Genomic DNA, 10509 nt, shown 5'->3' with positions numbered 1-10509 from the left:
AGATCTGATACAATGGGGCAGAAGGCAACTGAAAAAAACCCAATGGTGAGAGGGGAATAGAGTGGGCTGATGGTTCCTGGAAAGAGCTAATTTTGTCACCCAGCACAGAGAGGAGGAAGCTAGCTTTCTTTGTCTAATAATGCATCTACAATCTAAGCATTTACAGTAATGTTTCACTTTTTTGCTATGCACAAGTGAGGAAGATACACAAATCTTCAGTACCAGTATGCAGAAACAAACAGCTTAAAATTTCAGTTTTAATTGGGTTAAGTTTACACACAATACTAGTGAGCGTTTTTAGGCCCATACATACATATATTACAATTTACAAGCAGATCATGCAAACATTCATCAGAAACATAAAATTACATGCACCAAAGATTCTGCAGTGCTTTGAAAGAGCACCTGTTCTAACATTCCAGTATGCTAGAAGCTGCTGCTGAACAGCTTGGGCAATGAAGATTTTATCTTTTTAATACCATAAATGATAGGTAACCAGCATACATTAAATAGTTTGGCAGTTCAAAATGTATTTGTTTAACTCTTGAGAGCTCAAAGTACATCTCGACAATCCTTAGAAACAAACAACCCATCAGGTAGGTCTGTACTAACATTGCAGGGGTGTTCACAGCTAAGGTAAGATTCGAACCCTAGACTTCTCTGTTAATGCTCTCCACTTTCAAAAATTTTACATAGAACACTGATGTATAAATATCAGGGTTGTGTGTTTTTTTTAAAAAAAATATATTAACACATGAATCTGGGCACTGTAAGCTTCAAAGAAGCGATGAGGTTAAAACTTAAAACCACAAACATACCAAATACAATTTAAAATGGGAAACACATCGCAACATGTAAACAGTCTTACATTCAGATTATTTTTAACACAATCTCCCTTTGTCCCCAGGAGTGGGCAATATAAGGCACTTGTAAAACAAGGATTTCCTTTAATCTCAACCTCCATAAAAGCCAGTGGCTAGTCCTCATGACTGCCAAGATACCTTCTGAACATATGACAGCAGAAAATGGTATTCTATAAGGAAAACAACCCAGATCTCTATGGCACAAATCCAGTAAAGACTTGAGTGGGCTTAAGCCTTTAAGAGCACAACTCTGTGCTGCTGCCTCTAATGTTTCTCTTCTCATGCCCAAAGTGTTAGGAATTTATTCAGAACTTGGCACATGGCCTGTGTTTGGCCTTGCTGTTTTGCCTTTAAAAACGGATGGGCAACCTGGAAGTGCCCCCCCTGATGCTGGGACTTTCAACTCCCATCACCCCTGGCCACGCTGGCCGAGCCTGGTGGGAGTCCAAAAACACCCAAAGGGTCACAGGTTCCTCATGCCTGTTCTAAAAATCTTACCAAGGCAAAAAGTTTGGTGCCAATTCCACACCTGAGCCAGATTTGAGAGATCAAGGAACAACCACAAAAGTCACCGCAGCATTTATAAATTTAACATATTTATTTTTGGATAAGCTTCCTGGACCACACAGTTCCATCAGATGCAGGGGAAGACTGAACTGGAAAGCGGGCGCTTGCGGTTTGTGTGCAAATGGGTACATAATGCTCGCCAACTTACATCTTCTGCAGTTGAAATGGACCACAGCCCACAAAAATCTCTTATTATAATGAAACTTTTTCGTCTCTAAGGTGCTACGAGTCATCTGGAGGGCTGCATGTTTCCCAGCCTTGAGCCATAGTATCAAGAGTTTCCAAAAAGAGAGAGGATAGAACAGGGTGGTTGGAGAGCCTCCCTCCCCCCCCCCCAGGACACATTCTCACTTCTAGCCAGGCGCTATCCCTTCTCCCCCACTACTCAACTTCTCACCAGTTTTTCGTAGATTTTCCAAGACCCATCAAATCCTTTAGACTGCTTGATGTTCACATACTTCTGTGTCAGGTGGGGTGGGGTGGCAGCAATCTACAGTGAAAATGACCAGAACACCTACTTCTTCAACAACAAAGAGTGCATTATTATCAAACAATAAAATGGGTGGATCTGCAGGGGATAGGAACCTGTTGCAGCAGGGGGGGTTCCCATCCTGGTGGATTCCCCAAACACACAAGGATATTAAAAAAACCAACCAAACATAAAACGGAGATCTGAGCTGTGGGTGGTGTTGAGGGTATAGAAAACAGATAAAGTTACCCCCTCTCCAAGCTAGCAGCAAAGTGGAAAGGCCACCATATTTCCTTGGTTTGAGAAGCCCACCACCCCCATCATAAAGCAAACCACCCCAAGCACACAGGATTGGCACAGAACTGCTGGACTGAACCCAAGGATGATCCAACTATAATTCTATGAAGAGGCCATGAGGAAATGCAGCTGGCGACAGATCGAGGCGGTCTCAAGTTAATTTCAGTTCCTTCTCAGTGTCTACAGCAAGGGTTGCCAACCTGGTCCCTACCACCCACTAGTGGGCGTTTCAGGATTCTAGGTGGGCGGGAGGGGGGTTCTACAGCACAAGCTGAATCCTCCTTCCATCGAGCACTGGTGGGCGGTAAGGAAATTTTACCATCAAGAAAGGTTGACTACCCCTAGTCTACAGGGAAGCAGGAATTCCCCGCCTGCCCTCTGGACTTGTTTGAGGTGGGAAGCAGGCTGCCATTCCAATATTCTTGTTTTCACAGCAAAAACAAAACACAGGTCTGACAAGAAGAAAAACCTATCCCCCCAATTCTGGGGAAGCAGTAAGGCACTTCATGGCCACAGGAGAAAGTCTGTCTGTTCCAAGCTCTTTTTTAAAAAACAACAACCACCAAACGTATTTTTATTTTAGCTTTTGTCTGTTCGTTTTTTGGCCTAGCAGTCCTAGAACCACAAACAGGCCTCACTCCATGGAGATATGGGATGTAAAACACTCCCTGCAGCTGAAGCCTTTGTGCAACGGTCTGGATTTTGGAGCCTCCAAGGCTTTAAACTGCAACTCCCCCCACCTTTAAAGTTTAGACTTGGGGTTCGATTTGAGGAGCAGCTGCATGTCCAAGAGGGCCTTCTCCAGGTAATGTGCCATCCGGGCTGCATTCGTTTCGGCGCAGCTGTTGAAGGCCGAGATGGCAAAGTTGATGTGGTCGTCCATGGGGTTGTAGCAGATCCCATAGCCGTCTGGGACCACTGGGCCGAAACACATTACACAGTCGGTCTTCGCGGGGACCTACAGGGGAGGAGGAGGAGGCATATTTATTTGTATCAGTGGTCCCCAGGCTCTTTCAGGACACCCCCCCCCCCGCTTGGTTCCACCAGAACCCCCCCCCCCAATAAAAAGCATGATTCAGAATAGCGGCTTGCACAACCCATGAAAGAAGATAACACAGTAAAATTCAAAACAGTAACAATTAGCTGCACTTTTATTCAAAATCCAACTAAAGCTATTTATTTAATTCAACAAGTCCACATGTCCCCTGCTTGATTAGTCAGGTGAGTTGTTGTTTACCTGGCTGGTGGAGAGCTTGAAGTGCATGGCAACAGCGTATGCAGTATCCATAAACAGTTCGGGCATGCTGACAAGGTCCTCAATGGCCTGGAGCTTCAGCCCCAGGAGGTGGCGATCTATTGCGTCCCCTCTAATTGCCTATGGGTTGAAAGAAATGCATTGCAAAAAGCTACACCAACAAACAACGGGCAGCAACGCTCTCTCTGCAGCCAGAGACAGCTATAACACCCAATTATTTTATTTTATTTTACTGCACTGCATTTTTATCCCATACTTTTCTGCAAGGAGCATAAGGTGGTTTTTCCCCTCCTCGTTTAATTCCCACAACAATCTTGAGAGGTCACCTGGTGATCTTCATGGCCAAGTGGGGGAATTTGAACCCTGGTAAATACTTTAAATAGATTTTTGAAAAAGGGATAGTAAAACATCAGCAGGTGGGGACTATCTGGGCAAATAGATTTCCAGCAATTGGTGGAATTCAGGTGCCTTCCACGAGGTGGGTGCCACTGCAGAGAAGACTCTACTAGACAGATTTCTGCAGGACAGGCATGGCCACAAGGGCATGTTAAAGTGGGGTGACAATTAAAGAGGGCTAGTTGGTCTAAATTGGGGCAGGGGAGAAGGCTCTCCTGGATAATTTGGTACGAAGTAGGGATATGAAGGGAATCCAGTAAAAGTTGGTCCTGATCTGCACCAACCTGCTGAACAATGTGTGAATTGGTTTGGGTGGCCACTCAGCAATGGGCATATAGCTGGATCCTCACCCACCTTATGGATCTTTTAGGAGGTGGTCCAAGGGCTACCTCTTTTGTCATTTTCTTGTTTTAAGGAAGTAATTGCAGGCTCACTAGCAGGCAAGACTCCTGCTGTGACACACTGAAAACTCTTCCTTCTAGGCACCTACTGGAGCACCAGAGAATCTGCTCTATATCAATGAAGGGTGGTTCATTAAGGCAAATGGGACATTTTAGGAACTTACCCTGTCAGTGTAGGCACGATGAGCCTGGGTGGCTTGTCTCAGTAGTTCCACCTTCTCCGGGTCCTGAGGGAGGAATGAGAAAGCACAGCTGCTGAAAACTCTACTCCATTTCAACAGCCCACCTGCCTAACAAGAGTTCCAACTCTTTCAGTTATTTTCCATTCTGCATTTGTAAGAACTCAATCTTCTATTGTGGCAGCACCTAAACTTTGGAACTCTCTGCCTACTGACATCAGACAGGTGCCTTCACTTTTTGGTGCATGCTAAAAACATTTTTGTTTAGACAATGCCTACCAAGATATTTAGAAAGTCAATGCAAGTTTCAAACTTTTTTTTAGTCTATTGTTATTTTACCTTTTTCAGAGTCTAAGATTATTGTTCATTTTTCTTACTGATAATTCTATTGCTTTATTATTTTTGGAAAACCACTTTGAAGGTTTTTATTTTTTAAACAAACAGAATGGATACCCACAGCAGAGGTGCACAAAGGGCTTGAGGCTCACAGAGTTTTCCTGTAAATGTGCTAGGGAGAACTCTGTGAGAACACTCCCCTTGTGCCCTGACAGGAAGAGGGTGTAGCTGTTTATCCTTCTCCCTGCCTGGGCACACTCTCCTTTCTGCTCTTCTTCACTCTTCCGCTCTTCTCCAGCAAAATAAGAACATCTGCTAGGGGAAGGAAGCTTGTTGAAAAAAAAGTTTCCAAAATGGTTTCCAAAAAGAGCAGATAGTGGGAACCTGTCATGTATTGTAAGGAATTTCATTCCACAGAACAGGGGCAACCACATTGAAGGCCCTGCTCTGAGTTACTGCACAGCAAGCTTTTGAGGTCTTTTAAACTAGCAGGAGAAGTTCTTCTGCAGACCACAGTGACCTACTAGGTATATGAAGGGATAATCCTTTATATACTGAGTAGGTTACTGTGGTCTGCAGGAACACTTCTCCTGCTAGTAACCTCCAGTACAGTAATCTGGTCCTAAGCAGTATAGTGCCTTATAGGTTAGTAGTAACACCCTGAACTTGGCCTGGTAGCCAAGGTAACTTTTCACACATCTGTGCTGACTGTTCTTTATCAAGACTAATATTTTTCCAGTAAAAAGGGTCATCACAGGAAAACTCTCCCCATACCCTTTAAAGCTCAAATGGTCTTTGATAACATGGGCTGTCCCATTGCTCGTTGTTTAAGTATTCTGTCATATCGCCAATCTCAAGCTAAGATTGTTTCAGTGATTGATATGTGGTGAATAAAAGATGTTTATTGTGCGATCCTAACCATGTTTACACAGAAGTAGGACCTACTGAATTAAGTGTGGATTACTCCCAGGTAAGTGGGGCTTGGATTGCAGCCTCTCTTAGTTTTAATAACCATATCTCAATTTTCTATTAATATAATATACAAAGCAGCTTACAATGAAAAACAAAGATACAGTATACTGAATATGAAACATTAACGTTTTCATAAAAATAGCAAGAACAGGTATGTTCTAGCAGAACAGTTTCTGGGCCTCTGCTGCACCCTTAGGGGTTTCATTTTCTTTGGTAACCATGAAGCAGGACTTCTCCTCTCTATGATCACATTTGGGTTGGTCTGGTTGCCAAGGACAACAGTCTCTATGGTAGTTCTAATTGCTACCGGTACCTGTATTATCAACTGGCTGGCTAACAGATCCTCTTTTAACACAGGGGTCAGCAACCTTTTTCAGGCATGGGCCGGTCCACCCTCCCTCAGACCATGTGGTGGGCCGGACTATATTTTTTTGGGGGGGGGGAATGAACGAATTCCTATGCCCCACAAATAACCCAGAGATGCACTTTAAATAAAAGCGCACATTCTACTTATGTAAAAGCACCACAAATAACCCAGAGATGCATTTTAAATAAAAGGACACATTCTACTCATGTAAAAACATGCTGATTCCCGGACTGTCCACGGGCCGGATTTAGAAGGCAATTGGGCCACATCCGGACCATGGGCCTTAGGTTGCCTACCCCTGCTTTAACACATGAAGCCTTTATTCATAAGAGACCATTCTGAATGGTTCGATCCAGCATGGTTTTAAGTTCTGTTTGGGTTCCATCCAATGCCACATGAGCTGAAGGCCCTCATGCAATGGGGAACTCCCCTCTTCCTCTCCATGGGGAGGGGGGGGAAAGCCCTCTAAGGGTCAATATGGGAAGCAAAGGAATCCCCTTTTCCCACCTGCTTGCCAGAATCATCCATGGCCTCCACAAACTTGAGAGAATCTACTGAGGCAGAACGGATCGTGTCTGTCCGGCCCAGGCGGAACATCCGGAGTGAGGCACTCTCATAGGTGGAACAGGCCTCCCCATACATCCTAGGAGGAGGGTGACAGGAAAGACAAGCAGAAGAAACAGCCAGCAGATCAGAAATGACTCTCTGAAGAATTTGAGAGAACATACATCAGGTGAGCCCAGCTAGATCAGGCCAAAGGGGATCCATCTAGTTCCAGCATCCTATTCTCCCAGTAGCCAGTCAGAGAGGGTTCTTTTACAGGTATTTTTGAATACCCCTCAATTACTGGGGTCCAATTCAGCTCCTTTGCTGGAAGTTCTCAAGGAGGTTTCAATTTGAGGTCTTTCAAGTATTGTGACCGCTTATTCGTGTGCCTTTCTTTTTGCAGAGGGCGAGGGGTGTCACCGAACCTTTCAGCCTCTGTAGCTGCCTGTTGCATTTCTGAATGAACCCCTGCTCCTTCCAAAGCACTGCACCTTGCAGGGACACATGAGCCGAGTTCCTCCTAGAGGAGGAAACCCCTCCTGAATCTAAAACTGAATGCCTTGGGGTGCGGGACAGAAGGATGCCTGAGAAATTGGGAACAAATTCCTCTATGGAATTTGAAACTCACTGGCTCTACCGGTAGGCCAGCCCTCCAGCCCTCTCTCTCTCTGGCCCTTGGCATTCTCCCCAGGCCACACCCAATGCCTTGCTTTGTCCTATCCATGAGTTTTGATGTGCCTGGAATGTGTCTTTGACATCTGATAACGGTCCTTGCTTGCCTTGTTAGAGGGTAATGAGTTTGTTACACTACACTAAGGTACACACACTACTACACTACACTAAGGTAAAATTACCATTCGTTGCTCTGCCACTTTCCCCCTAGTATGTGCCCCCCCCCAGAAGGAATGTAGCCTTTGGGCTGAAAAAAACCCCTAACCCTGGTTTTAGTATGTTCAGACTGCATTAACTGTTGAGCAGGCCCAAGAAAGTTGTTGTGAATGTTCTGATTGCTACTAGAAAGTAAAGCAGAGCACCTGTCCCCTTCCTGTCACCTACCTGTAGTAAGCCAGCTGCAAAGCCATCTGGATAAAAGCATCTGGACTGATCTTCTCCGACTTGGGGAAATTCTTCCCAAACTGATGGAAGACAATTGCACTGATATCCAAGTCTTGCACCATGCTGCAGAAGGACAGAGGAAGTCATGCTATCTTGAGATGTTTATCAATAGGCTGGAGAGCTAGATGTTTCTGCCAATATCCCTCCATCAGCTACTGCTCCAGCTGACACCAATGCCTCCTGCCTGTTACACATTTAACTCTAGTCCTTTTGACTAGAATGACCAGCCCTTTAGGAGACTGCAGATTACTTCTTTCTCCCCCATGTCTGTGCTACCGCATGCAACAGCAACAAAAAAGATAATTACTCTGAGCCCAGTGAAAAGATCTTCAAGATTCTAAACAGCCCCTCACAGGAACTAGAAACTTGATTCCCCCCTCTACATATTTGCTTTAAGAAAGTGGAAGCTGAGATAGTCAGTCTCCATCCTGTGTTGGCATGACCCTGAGAAAGTCTGACTTTTTCCTCTTGTTCATTCGCAAACCTGTCCCCTCTAGAAAACTCCTACTGTCCCCCATGGATAACTCACATGTTAAGGTTCTGTTTCGCTTTCTCGATATCATTCTTCACTTCCGGGGTGATGTTAAACCGGAGTTTCTTAGGCATTGGCAAGGGGACCATGGGAGATCTCACCAATTCTGGTTTCTTTCTACCAAAGAACAACCACCAAAGAGATGTTAAGAACAGAAGGCGGTGTTTTCAGTTATGAACATCACATCCAATACTACACAGCAAAGAATAGGATCCTGAATGCATAAGGCCCTGCTTAATGTGCCCCCTCCAAGGGAGGTGTGGAATGTAGCAAAAAGAACGAGGTCTTTTCAGTGGTGGCTCCCTGGCTGAGCATTGCCACCATCAATATCAACTATTAGGCACCAGGCAAAGATGGTTCTGTTTACGTATGTTAGGTTTTCATTGGGATTTTAATGGTATGACAATAGAAGGCAGGGGGAGAGAACAACATGTCTTGTTCATTCCCCTTACAACTTATAATAATATCCTGAAGATGGCATGGCTCCCTGGCACTCCATAAACAGAAGCACTGTTTTTATGTGTATGCTGCAACATTTTGCTGCTGGCCCATTTGTGGGAATAATATTCATTCACCTTACAGGGCTGGTGTAAGGCAGGGGTAGTGAACATCAGCCCAGGAGACTGAAGTGGTCCTCCGAAACAGAAGACTTCACCCCCTCAAGATCTAACAAATATAGAGAGTAATGGCGAAAAATATTTTTTCAAGAAAATAAACACAGTGCTGGAGAGGGTGGAAAAGTTTAAACCTTTCCACCACGCCCAGAGGCCTGGTCATCTGTTGGGTGCATCCCCATCTGCACACACGAGGAATGGGAGGCTATGCATAGTCTTGGTAGGTGTTCGTACATGTAAGTTTGTACAGCAGGTCTCCTGCTGGCTTGTGTGGCTGTGGGGTGGCCAAAGCCACTGCTGGCATGAGGCCCCAAAACAATTGGCCATGGATGAATGCAGCCCTTTGGCCTAAAAATATATATACAACCCCTGCTATAAGAATAACTATGAAATAATATACTGTATGTACATTATATAAAACAGTGGGTCCCAAACTCTCCCCGCCCCCGGACCACTTGAAAACTGCTGAGGGTCCTGGCAGACCTCTTAATTATTTTGTTCTGCTTACATACTAGATGCTGAATGATTTTTAATTGTATATTTATTGCCTCTTTGATTTCTTATGCAGGTAGGTAGCCGTGTTGGTCTGACGTAGTTGAAACAAAATAAAAAAAATTCCTTCCAGCAGCACCTTAGAGACCAACTAAGTTTGTCATTGGTATGAGCTTTCGTGTGCATGCACACTTCTTCAGATACACTGAAACAGAAGTCATTAGATGCTTATATATAGTGAGAGGGTGGAGACTTCTGTTTCAGTGTATCTGAAGAAGTGTGCATGCACACGAAAGCTCATACCAATGACAAACTTAGTTGGTCTCTAAGGTGCTGCTGGAAGGAATTTTTTTATTTTCATTTCTTATACATCGCAGTTTACTGTAGAGCAATTTGCATTCCATAGAATTTCAAACTGTAACGCAATGAAATACTGGTACAGCAAGCCCGCATCTTATACACATTTAACTTGTGTGCATTCAGCTTTATGTGCTTGGCAATTAAAAAAATTAAGGGAGTGGTAAGTAGGTAGGCTAAATGCGCTTTTGGCTTCAGGTGTGATTCCTGGAACATAATCCCCATGTAAGTTAAGAGCTTACTGTACATAACAGAAGCAATAGTCAAGAGTTAAAAACGAATATGAACACTTAATGTGATGCATGTGCCGTCTCCTGTCTTTGCTTAGAAATCCACACGTATGCCATGGACCACCTGAATGCAGCTTGCAGACCACTGGGAACCCATGATATAAGGATAAGTATTATCATGAACAACTCATCATGGGCACAGCCACCTACATTCCCAGGAGGAGAAAGAATCACAGAGAAACAACAGAGACTTACGTATAGTTCACAACATGATCTAGTAGGGTGACAATAGGGGGACCCTCTGAGGAAGCATGTTCGTACACCAAACCACAGGAGCCATCCTCGGCCACAATAAACTGCAAAGCAATTTTTGTGACAGTGAGAGAAGGGCTGCATGGGTAAACAAGCCAGAGATGAGATGGTACCAGGGTCAAGGAAGCTCATAATGGGGATCTTTTTTCATATTATGTTATGCCAACCTTTATTTATGCCATGATCTACAGCAATAAACCATATAAAA

The 10509-nt window shown here is 44.3% G+C and overlaps 1 protein-coding gene across 1 annotated transcript in view; it reads right to left on the bottom strand.

Annotated features, from left to right (window-relative positions):
* Positions 1-243: 243 nt before the first annotated feature.
* Positions 244-10509, bottom strand: part of CRAT (carnitine O-acetyltransferase) — a 29328-nt gene continuing 19062 nt past the window's right edge. Inside the window, exons 8-14 of the mRNA XM_035113042.3 lie at positions 10245-10345; positions 8294-8413; positions 7705-7827; positions 6610-6745; positions 4413-4475; positions 3434-3571; positions 244-3154 (exon numbers count right to left, since the gene is read on the bottom strand). Of these exons, the coding sequence (XP_034968933.1) occupies positions 2939-3154; positions 3434-3571; positions 4413-4475; positions 6610-6745; positions 7705-7827; positions 8294-8413; positions 10245-10345 (897 nt within the window). The 3' untranslated portion in view covers positions 244-2938. The remainder of the gene's footprint in view (positions 3155-3433; positions 3572-4412; positions 4476-6609; positions 6746-7704; positions 7828-8293; positions 8414-10244; positions 10346-10509) is intronic.

Source organism: Zootoca vivipara, chromosome Z2 (assembly GCF_965207765.1).
Source record: "Zootoca vivipara chromosome Z2, rZooViv2.hap1.1, whole genome shotgun sequence".
Taxonomy (NCBI): Eukaryota; Metazoa; Chordata; class Lepidosauria; order Squamata; family Lacertidae; genus Zootoca; species Zootoca vivipara.
This window is presented reverse-complemented; position numbering and strand designations above follow the sequence as displayed.